The sequence below is a fragment of the Sorex fumeus genome, unplaced genomic scaffold (assembly GCF_029834395.1).
Source record: "Sorex fumeus unplaced genomic scaffold, SorFum_2.1 ptg000099l, whole genome shotgun sequence".
In the NCBI taxonomy this organism is placed as follows: domain Eukaryota; kingdom Metazoa; phylum Chordata; class Mammalia; order Eulipotyphla; family Soricidae; genus Sorex; species Sorex fumeus.
Window position 1 is genome coordinate 7271780 of NW_026606156.1, and position 24399 is coordinate 7296178.

The 24399-nt window shown below is 64.1% G+C and overlaps 2 protein-coding genes across 2 annotated transcripts in view; one reads left to right on the forward strand and one right to left on the reverse strand.

Annotated features, from left to right (window-relative positions):
* Nucleotides 1–13294, forward strand: part of SCLT1 (sodium channel and clathrin linker 1) — a 51666-nt gene extending 38372 nt beyond the window's left edge. Inside the window, exons 17-25 of the mRNA XM_056134521.1 lie at nt 129–227; nt 3220–3291; nt 4304–4378; nt 5239–5381; nt 7910–8102; nt 9489–9685; nt 11450–11528; nt 12460–12555; nt 13142–13294. Of these exons, the coding sequence (XP_055990496.1) occupies nt 129–227; nt 3220–3291; nt 4304–4378; nt 5239–5381; nt 7910–8102; nt 9489–9685; nt 11450–11528; nt 12460–12555; nt 13142–13294 (1107 nt within the window). The remainder of the gene's footprint in view (nt 1–128; nt 228–3219; nt 3292–4303; nt 4379–5238; nt 5382–7909; nt 8103–9488; nt 9686–11449; nt 11529–12459; nt 12556–13141) is intronic.
* Nucleotides 13295–14811: 1517 nt separating this feature from the next.
* JADE1 (jade family PHD finger 1) lies at nt 14812–23080 on the reverse strand. Its single transcript, XM_056134512.1, has 10 exons — nt 23005–23080; nt 21544–21629; nt 21114–21271; nt 20842–20975; nt 20557–20768; nt 20199–20366; nt 19991–20107; nt 19113–19607; nt 17871–17988; nt 14812–17745 (listed from the first exon to the last, which is right to left on the reverse strand). The coding sequence occupies exons 1-10, from the start codon at nt 23054–23056 to the stop codon at nt 16910–16912; spliced, it is 2376 nt and encodes a 791-aa protein (XP_055990487.1). The 5' UTR covers nt 23057–23080; the 3' UTR covers nt 14812–16909.
* Between the last annotated feature and the right edge of the window lie 1319 nt (nt 23081–24399).

Genomic DNA, 24399 nt, shown 5'->3' on the forward strand with positions numbered 1-24399 from the left:
GCAGCAGGCAGTGCTGGGACCAGCCTCTGGCCCGTGTCCCGGCCCTCGTCTGTCCCTTGTTTGTCCCGCGACCCTGGTCTGTCCCGCTGCCCTCGTCTGTACCGTGGCCCCCTGGCTTGTCCTCCCAGGCCCTGCTGGAGGAGAAGCACAAGGAGGAAGACAGAGAGAAGATGAGGGAAGCGATGTCCCGGGTGCTGCAGGACGCAGCCGTGAGGACCAGGAAGGAGGTGAGGCCACCGGGTCTCGGGTCGGGGTGGGCAGACCCCGGTGGCTCCCGCCCGCCGGGCCCAGCTGGTCACAGCCTCGTGGCCTTCTGTCCCCGAGGAAAGTCGCCTCGGGCTCCGGATGCGGTGGGGAAGAGCACCCCAGGGTGCACAGTCAGAGGCCAGCGACACAGAGCAGCTGCTCCCAGCCCCGAACACCCGCCCAGAGTCACGCCGTGGAAGGGCCCGGCCCACTGACGCCGGCACCTTGGGGCCGTGGCCTTGCAGTCCTGGGAGAGTGGACGGGGCGCGTGGGAGCTGGGCCTGGCCCTGTGGCAGGGGCAGCCACGTCCAGACCCCCACTCGGGCTGGCCTCCCTGAGTAGAAGCAGGCCCGCCCACAGGGCCGGGGAGCTGGCAGTGTAGACGGGCAGGGCTTTGGGGTCTCCTCAGCCCTCGGGGGAGCAGCTGGCCATACAGGGTTCCTCGCTACGGTTCCCGCGGCTGAGCTCGCTGCCCTGCGTTTCTGGGAAGCCGTCGGCTTCCTCACTGTCTGCCTAAGCGACAAGTGTCCGGCTTGAGGTGGACTCCAAACGGGCTCCCACGCCTCATCTTGCCTGCTTCCCGCAGGAGCGTCTTGCATCACAGAGATTCAGAAGATTGTGACCGGAAGCGTAGTCTAAAAAAAAAATTGGGGGGGCTGGAATGATAGCACAGCAGGTAGGGCGTTTGCCTTGGACACGACCGACCCGGGTTCGATTCCCAGCATCCTATAGGGTCCCCCGAGCACCGCCAGGAGTAATTCCTGAGTGCAGAACCAGGAGTAACCCCTGTGCATCGCCAGGTGTGACCCAAAAAGAAAAAAAATTCCCCATTTTTTGGTTTAGGGGCTACTTTGGTTTAAGTCCAGCAGTGCTCAGGACTCACTCCTGGCTCAGTGCTCAGGGATTATGCCAGAGGCCAGGGATCAAACCCAGGTCTGCTGTGTGCAAGGGAAGCGCCTTGCCCACTGTGCTCTCCAGTCCCTGGCTTAAATATTTTTGGTGACAGGGGCTGGAGCAATAGCACAGCGGGTAGGGCGTTTGCCTTGCACGCTGCCGACCCGGGTTCGATTCCCAGCATCCCATAGGGTCCCCTGAGCACCGCCAGGAGTAACTCCTGAGTATAGAGCCAGGAGTAACCCCTGTGCATCACCGGGTGTGACCCAAAAAGCAAAAAAATAATAAATAAATATTTTTGGTGACATTTTTCAAATATGTATATTAATAAATTTTAGGTTTTAGTGATATGTTCGTCAACGTATTCATGGTATGAATACTCCGCATTTTTCTAATCCTAAAATAAGTACATTTTGATTTTCATGTTGATAGAGACTTTTATACAGACCTATAATCACTGTTAGTTGTTCTTCACAGTCTGTTTAGAAATATTATGCAGTTTAATTCATAGAAAGATTTATAGAACTGTTTCAGAATACACACTCTTACACCCTTGTGAGCCTGCGTCATTTTTAAATGTTTGAAAGAGCACCTTTTTTTTTTTAATTATGTGAAAGATAGGGTGGAGCTTAGAGTCCCAAACTCTATGTTCTAGGAGCCCCTGTGATATAATCTCTGTGTGCTTTAACCTTTGTCACCTGTAATGGAAATGAAAACTGTTGTATCTGATCCTGGAGATAATGACTCTCCAAATAGTTCTTGGCTCACTAGCCCTCAGGGAATGCTGCCATGGTTATCACTGGCTGGTGAATAGGAGAGATTGATCCTTTTTTTTATTTTTAAATATTTGCGGGGGGGGGGGGGGGGGGGGGGGGGGGGGATGCTCAGGGGTTCCTCCTGACTCTGCTCTCAGGAATTACTCCTGGCAGTGTTTGGGGGACCATATGGGACGCCGGGGATCAAACCCGGTTCTGCTGTGTGCAAGGCAGACGCCCTCCCCGCTGGGCTGTCACTCCAGCCCTGAGATTGATCCTTAATATCATGAATCATAAGAAAAGACCGTAGCAAACTATCATTAGGATGGAGCCTAAAAGGGACGCCACACATCTAGCGCTCTTCAAAGAGAGCTCGTACTGGCCCAGTTACTCCGAGGCACTATTATAGACCTTTGAAAGAAAGTTTTAGTATGTTTTTGAAATAGGCCATTTTTACAACGTACTCTAGAATTCTGAAGACCCTTGGATCGTAAATATTTGCAGATGGTACAGCTTCAATATTACTGTTCCTCACCGTCTTTTTAAAAAGCATGGATTTTTGGGGGGAAAAAGTTGGAAAAACATCCTGCCTTGGGGGGCTCCTGATGAGACGTGGCTGACTTGAGGGGGGTGCCTGGCCGGCAGCCCGGGGTTGCCTGCTCTGATGACACCGGGTGTCCGTGGAGAAGGGCGAGACGCACAGACTGCCACACTGCGCCCCACGAGTGTTGCCAAGTGCGTGAGGCGCAGGTGCCGGGCTTACTCGGACTCTGGCCTGGTCCCCAGGCTCCCTCTCTGCTGAGGGAGACGCTGGCTCCGGGACTCCCCTGGACGGACGCGACCACAAGGCTCCGTCTCCTCTAGGGAGGCCACCACGGGCTGGATCGGGCCTCGCACCGCAGCCTTCTTTCATTTTAAAGCCTGAGTGTCTCTTCTATGGCATGTGCTCGTGGCTTCGGCAGCGAGGGCCTTAGGACTTAGGAGTTTCAGAGGGGCTGGGGTCTCGTTTTCGTTGTTGATAGTCGGTGCCCTTCTGCAAAGCCGCCGTCCGCCCCTGGCCTGGTTCCTTCCACCGACGGCGCGGAGAGACGCGCGCTCGATCCCCACCGCCCTGTAGGTGGCGCTGCTCCTCGGGGGCCACGGGCAGAGGCCACGGCGGGCGGAGGCCAAGAGGCACACCCGGGCCCACAGCTCGCCGCCCCCCAGCAGCGGCGCCTCGGAGATACCGTCTTACTTTTTAATCCGAATTTTTGTCCTCAGTGCTGTACTGTGTTTCCTCCTTCGATGAGAGGCTACAGTCGTTCTTCACCGCCGTCTCTTGCAGGTCATGAATGTGAAGAAGCAGTACAACGCGCAGCTTTCCCAGATGACGGAAGAGCTGTCGGCCCTTCAAAGGGTATGCGGGAAAGCGACTTTGGGTGTTTGCCAAAGGCGGCTTAAACAAACAGGGCACGTATCCCTGGGTATCCCGTATGTTTGTTATTTTTGTTTGTTCATTCCGAAGATCCTTCCTAAGCCAGGAATTACGCTGTGTGCTAGGAAAAGGGAAGATCAAGATAAACCTGTCATCTGCAGCCTGGGAACAGAGCAGGTGTGGCGGGGAAAAGGATGGCGTGTGGCGTGTTTCTCTGCCGTCCTTGTCTGAGGAGTGGAAGGACAGCGCAGAGACAGCCGTCCAGAGAGGCTTTTTGCAAAGCCTAGCGAAGCCCCATGTTCTCTCCTGAGCACGTTATTTCTTCTCTTCTTCTCCCCTCACATCCAAGTAAATTTTGTTCAATAAAAAGTTAGCTTACTAGGGCTGGAGCGATAGCACAGTGGGTAGGGTGTTTGCCTTGCACGCGGCCGACCCAGGTTCGATTCCCTGCATCCCATATGGTCCCCCGAGCACCACCAGGAGTAATTCCTGAGTGCAGAGCCAGGAGGAACCCCTGTGCATCTCCGGATGTGACCCCCCCCAAAAAAAGAAAATAATAATAATAAATTTACTTACTTTATTATTTTAAAAAAATCATTTTACTGCTGTCCTGGGCTGTTCCCAAGTGTCACGAGGAAAGAGTGAACGGCCTCACAGCTCACCGTAGCCCACGTTTGCGCGGGCCGTGGTCTCCCTGCCGGCGCTCCCCTCCGAGCCGCCTGGAAGCAGCCCTGCGGGAGAAAGGGCTGCCCTGGGTCGGTGTTTGCACCAGCCCAAAGCGTTGGCCACAAGGGAGACCATTGCAGAGCCTGCCCAGTCGGGGGTCCGGGGTGCGGGTGCCGCCGTCTCCCCTCCCGGGCGCCCCTGAGTCCTCCGCCTCCTGCTCTCGTGTGTTTAATCCACGGGCCCCTGTGTTGAAAGAATTAAGTGTGGAGTAGGAATAAATGTATTATTCCTCTGCTTATTTCTCCGCTTCTCTTCCTTGAATGGACAGGAATGCGCTGAGAAACAGAGCCAGATCGACCGCGCCATCAGGGAGAGAAAAGCGATGGAGGAAGAGCTGGAAAAGGTGAAAGGAGAAAGGGCGCCCGGAGCCACAGCACAGCGGGGAGGGCAGGCGTTCGTTTGCCTCGCCCGCGGCCGACCGGGTTCAGTCCCAGCATCCCAGATGGTCTCCCGGGACCATCGGGAGTAATTCCTGAGTGCAGAGCCAGGAGAGACCCCTGAGCATCACTGCGTGTGGCCCAAAAAGCCAAAAGAGAGGGGAGAGAGAGAGACAGGGAGGAAATAGCGTGCAGATACGTGACCCCTCTGCCCCCTCACGGCCTCTCGAAGGCCAGATTCCCAGTGCCTGGGGAGAGTCATGCCCAAGGTGGGTTCTGCGCCCCTCACTGCCGTGTCCGTCTCGACGGCCAGATGCCTGCACTGCTGCGCCTTTATTCTCATCGTTTTAAAGTTCGGATTTCTAGTTCGTGGACAGAACACTGCTGCCACCGTGCTGTCGAGCAGAGTGTGGGGAGAACCCCCAAGCGGCTAGCCCAGGCCCACGGGTGTTGCCCGACCCTCCCTGGGCATGTGTAGGAGTCTGGCCCCCCGCAGGGTGCGCTGACGTCACACCCCGTCCACAGCAAGGGGCTGATGTTGGGCCCGGAGCCTGGGCAGCGGGCGGGTCCTGAGCTGGACGGGGCGGCCACGCAGTGCTGAGGTTTGCGTGCCGGGGAGACCGCCCCATGTGCGGCGGCCGCTCGGCCTGCTGGACACCTGGAGCAGGAGTGAGGGACAAGGTCCCAGGGCGGGTCAGGGGACACGGTCCCAGGGAGGGGCTGCAGGACGCTCGCGCTGTCCACCCTCAGCCTCTCGCTCCGTCGGGCACGCCACGACCCGGTGCCCGGCCATGTCCACACTCGCTCTGACCCTGCCCCTCTGCAGAACTGGCAGCAGGGCCGCGCAGCCGACGGCCCCGGGAGGCTGGAGGAGATGCTGGGGCGCTGGCAGCTGGCCGAGCGGGCCAAGGACGAGCTGCAGCTGCGCCTGAGGACCGCCGAGAGCAAGATGAAGCGCCTGGAAATCGAGTGAGTAATTGGGCGGGCGCGGTAGCGTTTTCAGGATCCGTGTAAGCATTGACGGGACCTTTTTGCGTTAAGCCGGACTCGGTTCTGTCCTGTGTTGAGAGAGAACATCCAGGACCCCCGTAGGACCTTTGATCAATTATTTTCGAAAAGCGATTTCTTTTTTCGAAGAAACGATTCGGCGTTACTAACCCATTCGATTTCAGATTTCTCCTTCGTGGCGCCCTTGCCGGAGCAGCAGCTCAAGAAGATGCGACAAGTGCGGTTTTTCATCCTGCGCAGCCGTTAGGGTAGCTGGCTGGGGGTCCTGCTTTGGTGTTCAGCTTGCACCCCTTGGGGTGTTGAGTATTCTGTGACGCTCCAGGAGGCTGTTTGTTCCATTGTCCATAAAAATGATGAGTTTACGATCTGGCATATCCACTCTGCGTAGTCTTCTGCCCTCATGTCCCAGAGATTTCTTGGTTGTATGAAATCTCGGTGTTTGACGTAAAGCGTCTGGTAGGACCTCGCCTTTACGATGGTCGGGCGTTGTCGGGAACGCCGCCCCGTGTCCCTCCAGGAAAGCAGATGTTCGCAGGGTCAGTGCACTCGGGGATGCTGGGGAAGGTCGCAAAGCCAGAGAGGAGGCGAGTCTGTGAGCGAGTGGCCCAACCGCTGAGTGGACCCCAGGCGATGACCCAGCGTAGCCCCGTCGTCCCTCCAGGCCACAGCAGAAGCCACAGGCCCACCCATCTCAGTGCCAGCAGGCCACCTTGGAAACGGCCGCACACGCGCACCACACCGCGCCCTGGACACTGACCCAGCTGCAGCTGCGAGGCGGCCTGTCAGCCCTGTCCCCTGCCCAAGACCTTCTTGACTCAGCAGAAGCAGCCCGCAGAGACCGAAGCTGGCGTCTGTCCCGCAAACGCACAAAGAGCAGCAACACTCCAAGTGAAAACTGAGGAGAAACGGGAACCGTCAGACAACAACCCAAATCCGAGTCTCTGCGAGCACCGCCAGGCACAGGGAGCCCAAACGCTCCGCGGAGTGAGGGCAGGAAGACCAGGCGCGAACACGAGAATCTTAGCAAAGGAGTAGACGCCCGCGGGAGAGGCAGCGGGTCCCGGGGCTGAAGTGATGATGACTGGCTGGAGGCCCCACAGAGCGCAGACTCCGGTCACCCGGGCTGGAAGGAATGGAGCGGGACCAAGACCCCAAGAGCCGGGGGCGGCTGAAGCACCTGAAGGAGCAGAGAAGAAGGATGTGCTGAGGCAGGTCCACCGGGCCCCCCTACCCGGGCAGGCTGGACCCCGGGGGCCTTCCCCTCAGTGCTCTCATCAGACCTGGGGGCCGGCAGGAGCGGGAACACCACTCGGCCCGAGAGCGGAGCCCACCCGGCCCACCCCTGCCCCACACATGGGCCTGACCCGAGTGATCTCTGAGCATAGAGCCACTCAGCCCTGGGCACTGCTCGGCATGCCCCCCATAGACCCAGTAAGGGACGCCTTCCTCACAGAAGTGTCACCAGGTGTGTCCAAAGGAACCTCGAAGACCAGAGACGGTGGCACATGCAGAGCACGGAAGGAGAGCACCAGCCGGGGACACAGCCCACAGAGCTGGCCGTCCCGAGGCCAGGCCTGTCCACCGCCCCCCGGGGGCTCATGCAGGGTCAGGGAGACTCAGAAGCTGGTGCGAAAGGACACTGGCCAGCTCCCGCGTGGACGTGGGGACTTCACTGGGCATCTGGTTCCGGTCGGCATTGCCCCTACGTCACGGGGTGTGGTGAAGCCCCCAGGAGAGGCTGCCCCGTGTGGGGGTTGGGCTGTGCCAGGAAGGGGCCGGCTGCAGGCTTCCGGGCGGGATCTCGCCAAGCCACGACCAGCTCCTGGTCTGCGGAGGCGTGAGGAGGGGGTGCGGGAAGCCGGGGGACGTGTGTCTGCTCTGCGGGGTGCCGCTCCCCGACGGTCCCCCGTGCCCTGCACTGGGATGGTCTGCCCGCTCTCCTTTGGAGGCGACTGTTCTTCGCCGACGCTGACCTTGGGGCCCTCTGCGGAGAGGGACCCCATCGGGTCTCTGCACGGCTCCTTCTAACGGGATGGACCCCTGATCGCGGCATGGCTGAGAGGCGCGGGGTGCTGTTCCACGGGGCGAGGGTTGCTGTGTCTCGGGAACTGCAGCTCCCGGGGGTCACTGGGGGCCAAGGCAGGGCACCGGGTGTGGAAAAGCGGGAAACTACAGGGTGGGACGGAAACAAGCTTACTGGAACAGCGTCCCGTCGTTGGTGTTGTTTTCCCCTGAGCCTGTTAAACTGGCCAAGACGGAAGCCGATGGGAACTGTCGGAGACCGTCTAGCGAGCAAGCAGGGCTTGGCTGGCCTGCCTGGGGGCTCCGCGCCGCCCTCGGGCCTTCCACGGGGCCTCCACTAGCCACGCCGGAGGGAAGCTTCGGGGAACTTGTCCCCGTCCCCATCACGGATGGGCGGGACTGCGCGAGGCCCTGCCCGGCTAGCGGCCGCCGGGCTTCACGTCCCCGTTGTCCCCTCTCCCGCTCAGCTCCTCGGAAGAGATCTCCCGGTGCCAGGAAATGATCCAGAGGCTCCAGGGCGTGCTGGAGGCGGAGAGGGAGAGCTGCGGCGCCGTCAGCGAGCAGCGGCTGCGGCTGCAGCAGGAGAACGAGCAGCTGCAGCGGGAGGCGGAGGAGCTGAGGAGGAGCGCGCTGGAGGCGCAGAAGGCGGCCAGGCTGAAGGTACCTCGGGGTAGGAGAGCCCAGTGGGCGCCGCTGCAGGGGCCCTTCCTCGGGGTAGGAGAGCCCAGTGGGCATCTGTGCAGGAGCCCTTCCTCGGAGTAGGAGAGCCCAGTGGGCGCCTGCGCTGGGACCCTCGGGGTAGGAGAGCCCAGTGGGCACCTGCGCTGGGACCCTCCCTCAGGTAGGAAAACCTGGTGGGTGCCTACGCTGGAACCCTCGGGATAGGAGAGCCCAGTGGGCACTGCTGTAAGGGCCCTCCTTCTGGGTAGGAGAGCCCAGTGGGCATCTGCACAGGGGCCCTCCCGCGGAGTAGGAGAGCCCCTGAGAATGGGCTGGAAAGAACCAGGCTAAAGGTAGGGGGAGGTGACTCCAGGCAAGGGAGCGCGGGAGAAACCCCCGGGAGAGGACGTTGCTGGCTGGAACAGAGGGCACCTGGGGCGGGGCTTGGGGCTCAGCACTTGTTGCAGTGGCCAGGCAGTTGGCAGGCAGGCGGGTTAAGGCAGGACCCGTGGGTTGACCATTCTCTGTGTGTGTTGGCGGGGGCCGAGGTCAGGCAGACGGTCCGCCCAGGCAGAGGCTGCCGCAGGAAGGAGGAAGGACGGGACGGGATGGAGGTGGCCGGGGCCGGCCCGGCTTCCCCCACAAGCTGCGCGTGCCCCCTCTTGGCCAGTCCTGGGCCAGCTTCTTGTGCGTGGTTTGGTTTTGCTTTTTCCAGAGATGGCAAGGCCCCCCGATCCATCCTCCACTCTCTGTGCGTGACACAGGGCCGTGCCCGCTGAGAGGGCGTAACGGCATCTAGCAAGCCAGCCGCTGGCTTCTCTTGAGGGGCGTCTAGTGGCCCCAGAGCTGCGCAGAAGTTGGGGCTTCCTGCCAGTCTTGACCCAGCCACGGGAAAGAGCGCGTTGCAGAGCAGCCTGGGACCCGGGGTCGTGTCCGAAGAGCCGTGTCTGAGGCCCTGTGGTCTTGCTGACAGAGAGGAAGAAACCCCTTCACTCCCTGCCGGGGCTGCTTCTCTCCAGAGCCCCAGTTGTGGGAGCTCGTAGGGTGTGCCACGCCTGTCCGGGCATTTTCACCGTGACATTGGTGTGTGCGGGGAAGCGTTCCGTGGGTGACCCAGAAGGGCGTTTCTCCCGCTCCTCCTTGGGAGCCTGAAGCCTGCTGGGGCCCTCTGCTCGGTCGCAGGCCGCAGAGCCCCCCCGGGATCCGGGCAGCCAGGTCGGGGCAGATGCAGGCTGGAGGGGGCGGGGGCGCCAACGGCCCCTCACCCCTCCCTGGCGCCGTCCCGGGCCGCAGCTCCAGCGGGAGGAGGGGGTGGGATCAGTGTGCCTGGGGCGACGTCTCCGCCTGGCGTGTGTCTGAGCCGAGACCCGTCCACCCCATCCCCAGGTCAGCACGATGGAGCAGGAGTTCTCCGTGAAGGCGCACGGCTTTGCGGTGCAGCTCCAGGAGCTGGAGGACCGGAACCGCGACACCACCGCAGAGCTGCGGCGGCTCCTGGGCGCGCAGCAGAAGGCGGCCGGCCGCTGGCGAGAGGAGGCCAGGAAGCTGGCGGGGAGCACCGAGGCCAGGATCGGGGATCTGAAGTGAGTCGCCCGAGGTGCTCACCCGCGCGCGCCCCGTGAATCTGGGCATCCTGAGCACCGAGAGTCGGAGTCCCATCGGGCTCCCGGAGTCGGTGCAGGCTGGCGGCTAGGTGACGTGGACACGGCCTGCCGGGCTGGGACTGCCCCGAGAGTGGGCACCGCCGGGGCAGGGGTGACTTTCCAGGTGCTCGGGGCTTGCACCCGGCTCTGTGGGCGGTGGGAGGCGCTGGGTTCCGCCCGCGCCTGTGAGCGGGGGCTGGTCTGTAGCGGCCTGTAGCACAGGTGGGGCTCAGCTTCTCTGTCCTTTCTCCGCTGTGGGGCCTCGGACCCGCTCTCCCCTGGGAGCTCGTCCCTCACCCAGGGCTGCCAGAACCCGACCGGATGCAGGCCCAGATGTCCACTCTCAGGCCCCAGGAAACACCCCAGCGCCGACTTCCTTTCCCCTCATCATAAATTTCCGCATAGCTAGTCTGGGGGTGCAGGGAGATGCTCACGGCTGAGGCCTTTGGGCAGCAGACCCTGGGTGGTCCCCAGCACCACAGGCCAGCCCGGGCTGCGCCCCCTTCACACCGCCCATTCAGCCCCCGGGCAGTCGCCGACTCGTCCCGGGGCCCTCACTGGGCCTGTCACACACCCTCCTCCATCCCCAGACGGGCCCCCACATCCCCCCTCATTTGCACCATGGCTGGTAGGTCTTGGTGGGAACAAGGTGGCGTTGGCGGATCCCAGTACCAGCCCAATGCTCAGGTCCTGGGAAGGCCCCGATGGGCAGCAGTTGGGTGCTCGCCTTGACGTGGCCAGCCTAGTCCGCAGCACTGAGAACTGCAGGAGCCAGCCCCGAGCACAGCCAGGTGTGTCTCAGAACAGAAGCAAACCAGCATGAGGCGAGGAGCAGACGGCGCCCGGGGAGTCCCCACGGCCAGGCTTGCGGGCAGCACCATGTGCCGGGTGCCAGGGTCTGCGCACAGAGCAGGTGTGCCCCTCAGTCACTCTGCCCAGAGCATCGCTGGTTCCAGGCCTGGCCTTCACAGAACGAGAGGCGCTCTGTGTACGGGCGCTCTCCTCCTCCTGGGGGACATGGAGGATGCTGGGCAGTGTCCATGGAGCCAGGTCGGAACTGCCCCTGCAGCGGCGGGTGGCTCCATTGGCGTCCTCGCGCTTTGGCCGTCATCCGGCTGTGTGCAATCATGAGGAGTCTCCTTCCTGGAGAGAAAGTCAACGTTCGCGCTCGGCGCAGGAGAGACTGAGCTGCAGGTCCAAGGCCACAGCTGGGTGGGTTTGCAGCTGCGTGCGCCCCACTGTGTGCCGCAGACGAGCCACGCGGGCGGCTGCCGGCCCTGCAGACACACCTGCCCTGCTCAGGTGCCGCCTCCCGCGGCTCTCTGGGCTTCACTTCCCACCGCGAGCTGTCCCGACAGCCCGGGCAGGACCCACTTCTCTCGGGGGCCTGCGGTGCTTCCTGGGTCGCACCCAGAGCCGGCGGGCGGCAGAGCTCACCCGAAGGTGCCCTTTCCCGAGCCGCCTCAAATCCTCGGTAGAAAGAGGCAGGGTCGAAAAGGCTAAATAAATAAAAGTTCTCCTGTTCCAGAAAATGTCCTGCGGAACATTCGTGGGTTCCTCCGTGAATGTTTGTTGAGTAAACGAGGAAGGCAGTTTTCTGACTTCTCGTAGAAGAGCAGCCGTAGTCGGCAAATAGTGGCTGAGTCCTGTGCGAAGCCGCGCGTGCCCCAGGGCCGGCAGAAACCACCCCTCCCCCGCCCGCAGGAGCGAGCTGAGCCGGCAGAAGCGCCTCGCCCAGGAGCTGGCTTCTCAGCTGCAGGCGGCCACGGACAAGGCCCTCGAGGTACAAGCGCGCGTCCCCCCTTTCTAGAACGTTCTGACAGCCCGCACCTGTGCTCCACGGGTGACGGCCATCCAGGTGTGTGTCTGCACTGAACCGTGACCCTGACAGTCCAGCTGTGCCACCTGCGGTCCGGGGTGCGCACTCCACCAGGCCGACACACAAGGACAGAAAGCGAGAACCCGCTGGGTCCCCTGCAGGCCCGTGTGCGCATAGGCATGAGTGCAGTGCCTGTGTGTGTACATGCGTGTGCGTGCATCCACTGAGCGTGCCCACATACACGCGTACCCAGAGAGTGCGCGCCCCATACGGTCACTCCGGGCGGCGGGGAAGGCAGCGTAGTGGGGGCGAGAGCAATGCCAGGGACCACGTTCCCCAGACAGCCTGTACACGTGACTCCGCGGGCTGGGCGCTTGCCTGGCATACAGCCGACCCAGGTTGGATCCCTGAGCACAGAGCCAGGCGTAAGCTCTGGGGACCCGGGGGAGGCGCTGGTCTGTGGGGGGCGAGCCCTCCGTCTGACCTCCGTGGACGCCAGAGGAACCTGGGAAACTCACCCTAGAGCCCTGGCCTTCGTGTCTTCATTCTGAGTGCGTTTTGTTGTTGTCGGGGGTCCCATGCAGCAGACTGACCCCCGGCTCTGCTCAGAGATCACTCCTGGCAGGCTCGGGGGACCCTACGGGATCCCAGGGATCAAACCCAGGTTGGCCGCATGCAAGGAAATGCCCTCCCCTCTGTACTATCGCTCCGCCCCCTCCCCCCCCCCCCCCCGACTTTTTAAGAAAACGTTTTTTCCTTCAGTGCTTGCTGTGGCGGGGGAGCATGTCTGGTGGGTCGCCAGAGCTGTCCGGCCTTCCCGGAGCAGCAGGGCCGGCAGCGAGGCGCCCCGCCCGGCTCACACCGTCTCTGACTGGCCCCCGTCTCCCCTGCACAGAACGAGCAACTCCTTCTCGAGCAGCAAGAAAAAGCCAAGAGGCTGCAGAGACGGCTAAACCAGGCCGAGCAGAGGGCGTCTGCCGCGACCCAGCAGGTAAGGTGCTTCTACAGCCAGTGGACCCGTTCATGCTCTCGATGCCGGGGCGGGGGTCGTGCCCGGGCCACACGCTGTCTCACACATGAGCTCTGGCGTTCGCAGGACCCCTGGCAAGCCCCTCGGGAGCCGGCGCCGCCCTCAGCAGCGTGGTCTCCCCGTCACTGGCCAGCGGGCTGTCCTTTCGCCTTGCAGGAGAGGGTCCTTCCGGTGTCCACTCAGAGCACTGGGCGTCGCTGGAGGTCTGGGCTGCCTGGTCCTGTGCCTCGGGCTGTGGAGGCCCAGGAGCCCTCCCTGCCACCCAAACCAGGCCTCCCTCAGAGCCGGGAGAGTGGACGCGGGTGCCCTGGCCTCTTCTCTCTGGGGACAGGGTCAGCGCGTAGGTGGGGCGAGCTGGCCAGTCCCTCCATGCCCCTGGCCCTCCTCACCTGCCCAGCTCCCATCTCGTCTCTGGCCATGGGTTCGTCGAGAGACAGTGGACAGGTCTGGGGCCCATGTGGGTCCGTCCCAGCTGGGTCAGTCTCTGGGCACCGCAGGCGCTGACCAGCTCCGTCTCGGTGCCCTGACCGTGTCCATTTGCCTGCAGCTCAGTGCGATGACGGCGCAGCGCAGGCGAGCGGCCTCCATGGTGGACCTGAGACCATCGAGTAACCCGGTGGGCGGCCGGTATGCGGGACTGTCCCGGGCTGGACCCGAGACCATCGAGGAACCTGGCGGGACTCTCCCTGGCTGGACCTGAGACCATCGAGGAGCTCGTGGGCAGTGCAGGGCCCCGCTGACCGGCGGTGTGCAGGACTGTTCCTCCCTCCACGTCCACCCACTCTGCCCGCTGTGGGCCCCCCAGGTCAGGTCGCAGAGTCGGGCAGTGAAGCAGCCGAGCAAGGTCCCTGGCTCCCCCTGCTGTGGGCTTGGTGGCCCGTTTCCAAGGAGAGCAGGGCCCTGGCAGTGCCCGTCACGAGACAGGGTTTCAGGGAGACGCTGGATTCTGCTCCGCCTTGGAGCATGGAGAACTCTCAGCGGCCGAGCGCACGCCCGTTCCAGCGTGCCGAGTGGCTGTTTGATGAGGAAGTTGTGTCTAATAAACGTGCGATTTCTAAAACCTTGCTGCCGTGGTCTCCTCTGTCACCAGGCCGCCCTGAGCCAGGCCCTCCTGCCTGAGATCGCCGGAGGGCATACGTGCCGAGCACCAGGGGCTGAGCCACAGGGCTGCCCCGGGGCCTCCTAATGGCCTCGGTGTGTGCCTGCGTCCATGTGGTGGCCCCAGTGAGGTCCGGGGGGCGTCACGTGGCTCTGGGCAGATGCTCGGCAGAGACCAGCCTGCTCTGCGTGATCCCTGGGCATCCCGGCATCCGCATCTCGCTCCTGCTGGCCCAGGAACCTGCCTGTGACTCCCCAGTCGACAGAAGCCGGCAGCTGGTGCTTGCCGGCCGCACCGCAGAGTAGACCCCGCAGGCTGTGTGCAATGGCAAGCTGGGGGCAGAGTGGATGGAAAGGGCCCTGGAGGGCAGCGGCGAGCCCAGGAGAAGAGATTCCCCCCCGGCGGGCCCTGCAATGGGCAGGAATCCGGGTGAGAAAGACCGGCAAAGTGCAGCTCCCACTGCCCGGGGCTCTGCTGACAGAAGGATGTGCCGAGCTCCCAAGGCGCGGCGGCCAGGGTAGAGTGACTGCCAGAGCGGCGGGTCTCTCAGCGGGGGGAAGATTCCCAGTGGCGGGATGACCACATGTTCTGGGATCAGTTTCTCTCTTCTGGGGTCTTCCAGGGCACCGGCCATAAGCGTGTCAATAGCCATGCAGGAGGAACAAGGAGATAAAAAAAAAAAAAAAAACCACTTCCAGTCAAATGGATACACACTTCCCCTGATGTGTGTCCGGGGTCCAGTGGCAGCACCCCACAAAGGGGCATTTCCTCACACGTGCATTGTCGAGTCCCAGGCAGCAGCGGGCCCAGGGTTGCGGGCAGCAGTGCCCAGGCCAGTGCACTTGTGCTGCAAGGCTCCACAGCTGGCTCAGGGGCAGGACAGGGGTCTCTTGTCCTAATGCCTCCGGGGGCCGCACAGCCAACATGACGCTGGAGACTTCCTCCTCCTCGTCCTGAAAACCAGCTGCTGCCCCGTGCAGGGAGGTGCCACAGGCCCTTTGCACAGCTGGAAGCAGCACTCGGGCCAACAGCTGTGACCGCTGCCTCCAGATAGGTCTCTGCCGCCACTCTCCTGAGCCTGCAGGGTCCCCCAGCCCGTCACAAAGACACGCCACACGTATTGCAAAATGTACAGCATTTATTCACGTACAGACAAAAAGGCACGAATTCTACTAAATAGTTCAACCAAAAAATACAGCGTCCTCGACTAGTTTTATAAATACTTTCCAAAAGGGGTCTAGAAATAAATACAGGATTGGGCGATGTGATATAAAATAGTCATCTCTACATAGGCTTTCATTCTGGTTTGGAACTCTTCATGCACCTTTTCTCTTCATTTTCGGCTGAATGGACACCAGGCTAGGCACGCAGTGAAAGATCCTCTGTCCAGGGGACACATGGGACGGTCGTGTGTCCGCCGCAAAGTACTTCAGGATTTGTACATGACACACAGAACCCTTTGTTTCCATCTTGTGTTCGATAACCTAACAAATGACATTCCAGGCAACTTTACAAAAGTTTAACTAACCTACATTTGACATAATACAATGATCATAATCAAAGATATCTCTTGGTCAGGATGCACAAGGAGAGATCAAACTTCTTTAAAGGAAAGAAAAGAGAAATGCAAAGAACCGATGGTCCGGAGCTGAGGGGCTGCACGGGGCACCCCGCCAGGCCGACGGGCCGTGCGCCCCGCCCCGGGCCCTGCCAGGGCGCCCTGCCCCGAAGCACTGCTCCCCGCCCCGTCCCCTGGCGCCTCCGAGCAGGAATCTCCCGAGGGGGCGAGGGCGCCTTCTGTCGGTGTGTGTTTTGCCTCTTGCGTTTGAATTTCATTTTGGTTTTTTTTTTGGTTCAGCATAACTTGGAACTTTTGAAAGCTTTTCAACCTAAATGTGGGGGAGGGGAACAGGTAAGGCATCGTTTTTGCACAAAACTGGCATTCCTAATAGTGCAAATGAATCTGGGCCTCCTAGAATCTGGAGAGGCCATCCGCTCCCTAGAACTGATTTAGGTTTTCTTTCTATGGCTTACACAGTGCCCCTCCCTGTTCCACGCTCCGAGCCGTGCAGCCAGGCAGGTCAGTGCAGACACCAGCCCAAGGCGGCTGCTCGCACGCCAAAGCCGCGTGCGTGGTGATGCCGGGAACGCACGGCTGGACTCCTAAGGACCCGGCCGGCCGGCCGGCCGCCGCAGTGGCTGATCCGGACAGCCTCCAGCGGAAACGGGCCCCGCGAGAGCCGGACCCGCCTTCCTCCATGCCTGGACCGGCTGCCCACGGGTACTGGAGGCTGGGTCCGAAAACGTCCCCCCACACCGGGGCTGCGCGGGGTCTCTCTGCTCATCCTCTGAAATTCACTGCGTTTCTGGAAGACGTGAGAGTAAACTACAGAACCCAAAGCACTCTGCATCACGCTCCCGGGACGCAGTCGTGGACAGGCCTCGGGAGCTGAGAACTACGAACCGACCAAGGGGTGACCGAGGGGCAGCGGACACCGCCTGCCGCGGCCCTCTCCTCTCGGATCTGAGTCACGACGACACTGAATCGCAAAGAAAAGAAACGGGGCCTCCACACGGGGTGCCGCGCCAGCACACCGCCACGGGCGCCAGACAACATGGGACTCAAATTTCACGCTGAATTTATTATTGCTGATAACTTGCGAGTTATTGCCACTTGCAATTGGGAAGTCCAAGGGAGAACTCCGACGCCGGGGACCCTATCACACACCTCCGCTCGCTCGCTCCCGTCTGACCTTGTCGTAGGGAAAGGTCAGCACGGCTTATTGCCTTATTGCCTCTACGCTTTTCCATATATAACCTGTTTTGCTTTTTTTTTTCCTTTTCCAATTTTCTGAAGGAATCCGTTCATTTCAGAGGACGGATTCCTGGAGATATGGACTGGTGGCCGGCTCTGCTGTGCGGCCCGGGCCGGGAAGTTCATCGTTTGATGCGAATCTCTTGTTGGAAGCCGGCGCCTTTCTGGGAAGGGCTCCCTGCCGGCCGCCGGGCCCGCCCACTCGGCTCCTGTACCCTGAATCTCCCGGCAGGCCGGCAGGCCCCACGTCCCCACGGGCTCTATTTACACATCAGCTCCCGTGCCCAGGCCTCTCCGCGCCCGCGGGCCCTCCAGCCTGGCCGGCGTCTGTGCTTTGGGAACCAGCGCGGGCAGGGGCGCCCCTTGCGCCCCCTGGAACTCGGTGCTTCCCGCCGGGGCTATCAGGAGGCCAGGATGCTCCTGCGGATGGCGTCTGTCCTGCGGCCCAGGGCGCCGGCGTGCGCAAACTTCTCCTCGGAGGCCTCGCTCTCCGAGTCGCTCATCTCCACGTCGGGCGTGTAGCCGTCGTTCTCGGCGTCGGCCTGCAGCGGGCGGGCCCTGTCCTTGGGCGGCAGGCGGCCGAGGCCCAGGTAGGGGCAGCCCGCGTGCGGGGCGCAGGCGTCTCCCCGCGCCGGGCGCTCCCCCTTCTTTGGGATCCGGAAGCCTCCCCAGTTCTTGCCGGGGCCGGCGGGGGTGGTAGGCACTTTGGCGGTGGTCTGGGGGGCGCCGGCTTTGGCCAGGGAGCCGTGGCCCGGGGGCGCCGCCTCCCTCCGGGGCCCAGGGCAGCCGGCGGTGCGGGCGAGAGGTTTGTGCGTGGGTCTGCAGGGCCGGGCCCTGGCGTCACCGCGGCTGAGGTCACAGTGCAGGCCCAGGCGGTGCTCGCGCCTGGCCCCAGGCCCCGGCGGGGCCGCCCCGTTCTTCGCTCCGTTCTTGGGCGGGGCCAGGAGGAGCCGGGCTTCGGCAAAGGTCTTCTCCAAGCTCAGGAGGCTCTCGGGGACCAGCGGGGCGCCCCTCCGGCCACAGAGGTCCGGCGGCGGCTTCAGCAGGGCGCGGCCCCCCGTCGCCGCGCCGCCCCGCTTGGGCTTCTTCAGCGAGCCGGCCAGGGAGGTGCCCATCTGCTTGCGGAAGAAGGCCGAGTGCCACTTGAGGTCCTCGATGCGCGGGGTGCCGGGGCCCGCGGGGCTGTCAAACAGGAGCGTGCTGTCCAGGGCGGGGCAGGACGGAGGCACGGGGACACCTGTGGGCAGACGGGGAGGGCTGAGTGCGGAGGGCGGAGACGGGTAGGGCCGAGGGCGCAGGGGCGAGGGCCGAGGGCGCAGGGGCCAGGTGGCGGGCAGCCGTCCTCCGCGCCCCCGGCCGTACCTGCGACCCGCTCCTGCTCCTGCAGCTCCGTGTAGAGGCTGAAGATGTGCTCCTGCAGGCGGCACAGCGAGCGCTTCATCTTCTCCCGCCGCGTCACCATGTGCGTGAGCGTCCGCACCTGCGGCAGGGCACAGGGCTGAGGGCGGCGCGGGCTGTGGCCTCCCCACGGCGCTCCCTGCTCGCTGTCCCTGCGGCCCCCCAGCGCCGCACCCCTCCCTGGGAGCCCGTCAGGGCACCCGCCAGGTCAGCCCGTGTCATGGGCGGACGTGAGCCCCGGGCGCTCTGGCTCACCGGCCGGGCGGCTGGGCACGGGCTGTGGGTCAGTGCCACCCCCAGGGCCGCCCTGTCCCAGCCCTGGGCTCCCTCCCACGTGGCTCCGGGCTCAGAACGTGAGCAGATGCCGCCGCGCGGGGCCCGCGCCGGGAATGGATCTTCCCAGAGGGACCCCTGGGCGGCGCCGTCACCCATGCAGCCCCGCAGCACTCGGAGCACTGTGCAGGGAGCCCTGCACAACTCAGGAAGAGAAGCAGCTCACCACAGCATTTTCCACACGTTTATTGGGGGAGGTTCCACACTCACGCCAGGGGCCTGCATCTCCCTGCCAGCCCCCTCAGGACCCTGCAGGCTCGGGGCCACTGCTCATTGCCCCAAGACACGGGAGGAGCCCGCCAGGACTCGGGGGCAGCTGCAGTGACCACCGGTTGCCAGCTGGGCCTGGTTCAGCCTCCCAGAAGGACGACCCCCTCGCCCCTGCCCGGGCCAGGACACACCAGCCCGTCACAGAGCAGTGCATGAGGAGACACGGGGGCCCCGCCAGTACCAAGTGTCGCCCCAGACCAGCCCTGAGCCCCGGATGGACCTGGCACCGCTGCATTCCCCCGCCTGCAGGATGGGGACACTCTGGGTGCGGGACACGTGTGCACGTGAGGTGTGTGTGCATGTGCATCTGTGGGCGTGCATACATCTCTGGGCACGTGTGCACATCTGCAGGGCATGCGCATGCTTCTGTGCATCTGTGGGGTGTGTGCATCTGCAGGGTATACACGTGCATGTGTACATCTGTGTAGTGCGTGCGCGTGTGCGTCTGTGGGGTGTACACGCACGTGGGTGCATCTGCGGGGGGGGTGTGTGTGCGTGTGTGTGCGCACGCGTGTTCACCTGTGGGATGAGTGTGTGCGTGCGTGCGTGCATGCGTGCGTGCGGGCGGCCCTACCAGGCGCCGGCGGCAGCGGCCATCATTACCCGCTCCAGGTCCTGCCGCAGGTGTGTGAAGAGCTGCAGCCGCCGCAGCAGCGCCTCCTGCTCCTGCTGGCCCAGGTCGCCGTCCTCGTCCTTGCGGGGTGCCAGGAGCGGCTGGTTGAGGTTGACCTTGCGCTTGAGCTTCCAGTACTGGTACACGAAGTCCACCACGTCCTCGGGCAGCCGCAGCGCCCGCGCCACGTCCAGCAGGTCCACGAAGGTGTAGAACTCGTCCTCCAGCTGCTGCAGCTTCTGCTTCCGCGCGCTGCCCGGGTCGGCCGGCGGCTGCGCGGGGCTCCAGGGGGTGCCGGCGGGGCCCCCGCCCTCCCGCGCGCCCTCGCCCAGGGCCCCCTCGCGCGGGGGCCGCGGGGAGCTGTGCTTGGGGCAGTAGGACTTGAACTTGACCTCGTCGTTGTCGGCCAGGATGGTCTTCATCTCCAGGCCTCGGTCGAAGGCGCAGGTGACGTGGAAGGCCGTGCGGCAGTTCCTCACCGAGCACTGCGGGACAGCAGCAGGTCAGCCGGCTGCCGCGCGGACTCCGGGGGCCGGGGCCCGCCTCACGGGGGAACACGCCGTACCCCAGGGCAGAACCCCGTCCCCGAGCAGACCGGCAAGGGCCCGCTCCCTCCCGACTCCCGGGAGAATCCGCACCGGCCCGGGTCAAGGCCAGGCCCGCCCACCATCCTGCCCTGCCGGCTCCTGCCGGCCCGCAAGAGGCAACAAAGAAACAGCAGCAGCGGCTCAGAGACCCAGAACACCCAAGGGCGGCACTGCCCACTCACAGAGGAAACTCAGAGCCAGCCAAGGGCCGTCTCTGTCCTGTGCGCGCAAAGCAGGGAGCAACGCCCGGGCACGCGGGGAGGGGGCCGCGCGCGTCCTACCTGGATGGCGGCCCCGACCTTGTCCTCACACAGGCTGCAGAGCAGCGCCCAGCGGCTGCTGGGGATGTGGGAGACCTTGGTGATGGGCTCCATCTTCTCCGGGCTGCCGATGCTCACCTGCGGGGGGCAGCGTGGGGGCGGGGGGCAGCGTCAGCCGGCAGCCGGCAGCGGGCCCTCAGCCCCTCGGCCCCGGGAGGGGCGCACCCACCTCGGGGATCCAGAGCGCGCAGCTGACGTGCACCCACTTGGTCCCGCTGCGGGTGGGCTTCATGGCGCCGCCCTTCTTGGGGCAGAGCAGGCAGCGGGGCTGCACCCCCAGGGCACACGTGCGGCACAGCCAGCTGCCCTCGGGCACCTTGAGGATCCCGTAGCACGCCTGGGGCGGAGAGACCGTCAGCGGGCGGGGAGAGCCGGGCCACGCATGCGGGCTGGGACGTGCGCGGAGTCTGGGGCCCGCACGCGGGCTGGGGCCGGGTGCCAGCGGAGACATGCGCGAGGCGGGGCGCGGTGGGGGGGAAGGGGGCCCGGGACACGCGAGGGGGCCACGCCGTCCCCCCGAGCGGCACCTGGTGCACACAGATGTCGCACTTGTCGCAGAACACCATCTCGTTGCCGTCCTCGCCCTCCGGGGACTGGCAGACGTCGCACACCACGTCCTCGTCGTACTCGATGCCCAGCCCCTCCTCCGACTCGATGGCGCGGCTCATGTTGGCGTGGCAGCGCTGCTCCAGCTCCTCCAGCACCCGCTCCATGGTGCCCTCGTCCAGCTCGGGCATCCCTGCGCAGGGCCGGCTCAGCACCGCGGCCCAGACCCCCGCCGGCCCCCGCCCCCGCCGGGCCCCGCCCCTCACCCATCTCCCGGAACTCCTCGTTGGTCAGCTCCAGCCAGGCGGCGTCCACGTCGTTGAGGTCGTAGCGGCAGGCGCCGTCGGCCAGCGCGGGGGCCTCGGCCAGCGTCGTCCGGGGCTTCTCTTCCGACACCAGTCTGCACGAGACGAGCGGCCACGAGGCCGGCTTGCTGCAGGTCCCGCCAGGCCCCCGCGACCCGGGGCTGGGTCAGGGACGGAGGCGGGGGGGCCTCGGCCCTTCCGTGGCCCCACACCTGGGGCCCCGCGGCACCCACCTGGCCACGGGCTGCGGGATGGTGCCGGGGCTGACGGGCACCTGCACCCCCTTCTCCCACTCCTGCCGCCAGGGGTCGGCCAGCACGTAGTACTCGTCGGGGCTCAGCTGGAAGGAGTCGTGCAGCTTCATGGCCGTGATGAGGTCCGTGCGGAACACCTGGGCAGCACCCACAGGTCACCGGGAGCCCGGGCCCCCCAGGACCATTGCAGGCGCCAGGACACGGCAGGAGTCACAGGGGACATGCAGAGGGGCCCCCCGACACATGGCCGGAGGGTGGGGACAGGCAGAGCAGGGGTCCCTCAAACACTCAGCAGGGAGGGTGGGGACAGGCAGAGTCGGCGGGGCGGGGGAAGGCAAGGGCCACAGGTGGCCGAGGGGGCCAGCGGGGGGAGGTGCTACGGCGAGAGCCGGGGCCGCGCAGGACAGACCTCCGAGGGCTTCCGGTCCTCATGCCGAGAGCAGGAGCCTCTCCTGTGCGGGGCCCGCGAGCTCTGTGACCAGGTCGTGGACAGGCCTAGACAGAGCAGAGCGCAGGGGCCCGGGTCAGTGCCCTGAGTCAGCGGCTCAAGGGTACCTGTCCCGAGGGGGGCCCGGTCTGGAGGAGGAAGCCACGCCCAGCGGAGTCACTGAATGCAGCTGACTTGCTCACGACCTACCCCCGTTGGATCCCGGCACCCCACACGGTCCCCCAAACTGCCCAGGTGTGGTCCCTGAGCTGACTGCAGAACCAGAGTCAGCCCTGAAAGTGGCTGGTGTGGCCCCAAACTTCCCCTCAAAGAGTAAGAAGAGAAAAAAGGATGAAAAGAAAGGAGTTAAGATAGAAAGAAAAAGAATAAAGGTGGGGACTGAGCGATAGTCCAGGATCTGCCTGGCAGGGGGCCATCCCGGTTTGACCACCCGCACCCCGCCTGCTCCCCTGTGTGACCCCCTGGGAAGGGACCCCTGGGCACAGCGGCGTACGGCCCAAAGAACAAACACGTTTCCAAAGCAGAGTCACGGTGACCCGGTGCCTGCGGACAGGGCAGCCGGGGCAGACAAGGACACCCAGGCCCCCGGGCAGGGGCGCAGAGGGAGACACGTGTGCGCCCGCTGCCCCAGGGACATGCAGTACACAGCCTGCAGACCCCACCACCCCTGGCCGTCCAGAACCAGAACCGCCCAGCAACTGTGCCCCAAGCTGTGGCGGTGGGCCCCAACACAGCCCCTGTCCCACCCGCCGGAGCCCTTAAAGGAAACTCAAGCCACATGCTGGGACCTGGTGGGAATGCGGGCGCCTCACCCGCACCCGCTGCCGGCCCAAGGACACGAGACCTGAGGCCTAACGCCGCACAGCCCCGCGCCAACACCAGGCAGGGGAGTGAGCGGTGACCCCTCGGACTGCTGGGGTCCAGGCACAGCGCTGCAGGGGAGCAGCTCCTCAGGGGAGGGGCCACAGGGCCAAGCGCGGCTGATCCCCACACACTCAGGGCCACGGGATGGAGCCACGGCCATGGCCATGAGGAGCAGTCAGTGGCCACGGCCACGCGGGGCAGAGCCACCCGCCACAGGGGACGGAGCTGGGGGACACAGCCAATGAGGGTCACGTCCCAGCCACGGCTGTGGCCAGGGCACACGGACACCCTGTGGCCACGGATCGGGTCCAGCCGCTCGCCACCTTCCCCAAGTCCGTCAGGGTCTACTGCCCCGGCCACCCACTGCCACCAGCACGAGGGGGCATGCCCCGCGAGGGCGCAGAGCAGGCACACGGCCCCCGGGAGCTGCAGACTGCCAGGCCACAGGCCACCCTGCTGGCCCTGCACCCGGTCCTGACCATGCACATGGTCCTGACCATGACACACGCCGGACCTGAGGCCCCACGTCCGGGAGCCCAGAGCGGAGACAGGACTTACTGCCATTGGCGTCCGAGTCCTCGCTGCTGCTGGGCACGCGGCAGCGTTTCATGGTCCCCAGGAGGCAGCGGGCAGCCTGCAAAGCAGAGACAGAGACCGCATTTAGCCGGCTGGACCGGACCGATCCCGCCCGCACACACCCCAGACACGCCCACGGGCCTGCACACGCCACGCCACACCGACACGCTCACATGCCTGCACATGCCTGGCACGCCCACACACGTCCATACACGCCGCAAGACACGTCCACACACGCCTGTACGTGCCCTGCAACATGCCCATACAGGCGCCAGGTCATGCCCCCACACGCCCCGAGATGTGTCCGCACACTCGCCGCAACATGCCTGCACACGCCCCACACATGCCCCAAAACATGCCCCGAGCTGTGATGTTCCAGACACACTCACACTGCAGTTCCTGGAACCCCGACATCCCTCAGGCCTGCCACCCCAGCACAGTCCGGCACACACGTGTGTCATGTGCACGTTGGGGCGCAGCACACACATGTGCTGGGAGTGTGCGCAGGGCACCGCAAGGTACGCGATGGGCTTGGTCAAGTCTCTCCAAACCCTCACGGGGACTCGGGCTGTGAGCCTCGCCGGGCCCCAGACATCCCTGTGGGCCACCTGTCAACTCCGCGCCCAGCCCAGCCCCGGGGTCACAGCAGACCCACACCCGCCTCGGGGATCCAAAGGCAGTGCCAGAGACACACTTCCCTCTAGCCCCCCGGTGCTGAAGAAAAGGCAGAGCAGCAGCCAGGGAGAACAGCCGGGCTCAGGAGTCTCACCCGCGAGCACCCACGCGCCCAGACACACACCCATACACACCCCATGCACACATACACTCACACACACCCCCGTGCACATGCACACCTATACATACACGCCCATGCACACAAACACCACATACACCCATACACACATGCACACCATACTCACCTGATGCACACACATGCCCACATACATGCACGCCTATACATACACACCCATGCACACACACCCACGCCCATAGACATAAGCACATCTCATACACACATGCACACCCACACCCATACTCACCCAATGCGCACACACACACACCCATACATATGCACGCCGATACATATACCCCCATGCACACACAGAACTCAAAGATGTACACCCATACACATGCACGCCCATACATACACCCACGCACACACACCCCATACACACATGCACACACCCCATACATCACATGCACCCACACACAACCGTACTCACATGCACGCCCATGTACACACACCCCATACAAGCGCACCTACACACACATGCACGCTCTCACACGCACCCTAATCACCCCGTGCACTCACACCCCGTGCACACACGCAGGCAGGCGCCCAGCGCTGCACTTGGGGAGCAGCCGGCGACCAGAGGG

Bases quoted from the DNA above. Each gene is read 5' to 3' on its own strand.
- JADE1 (XM_056134512.1), bottom strand. From the start codon at position 23,056: ATGAAACGCTGCCGCGTGCCCAGCAGCAGCGAGGACTCGGACGCCAAT. The intron at 20,976-21,113 runs GTGGGTGCCGCG...CGTCTCGTGCAG, and splicing joins ATCCCGCAGCCCGTGGCCAG to ACTGGTGTCGGAAGAGAAGC. The intron at 19,608-19,990 runs GTAGGACGCGCG...GCTGTCCCGCAG, and splicing joins AGGTCGGGGCCGCCATCCAG to TGCTCGGTGAGGAACTGCCG.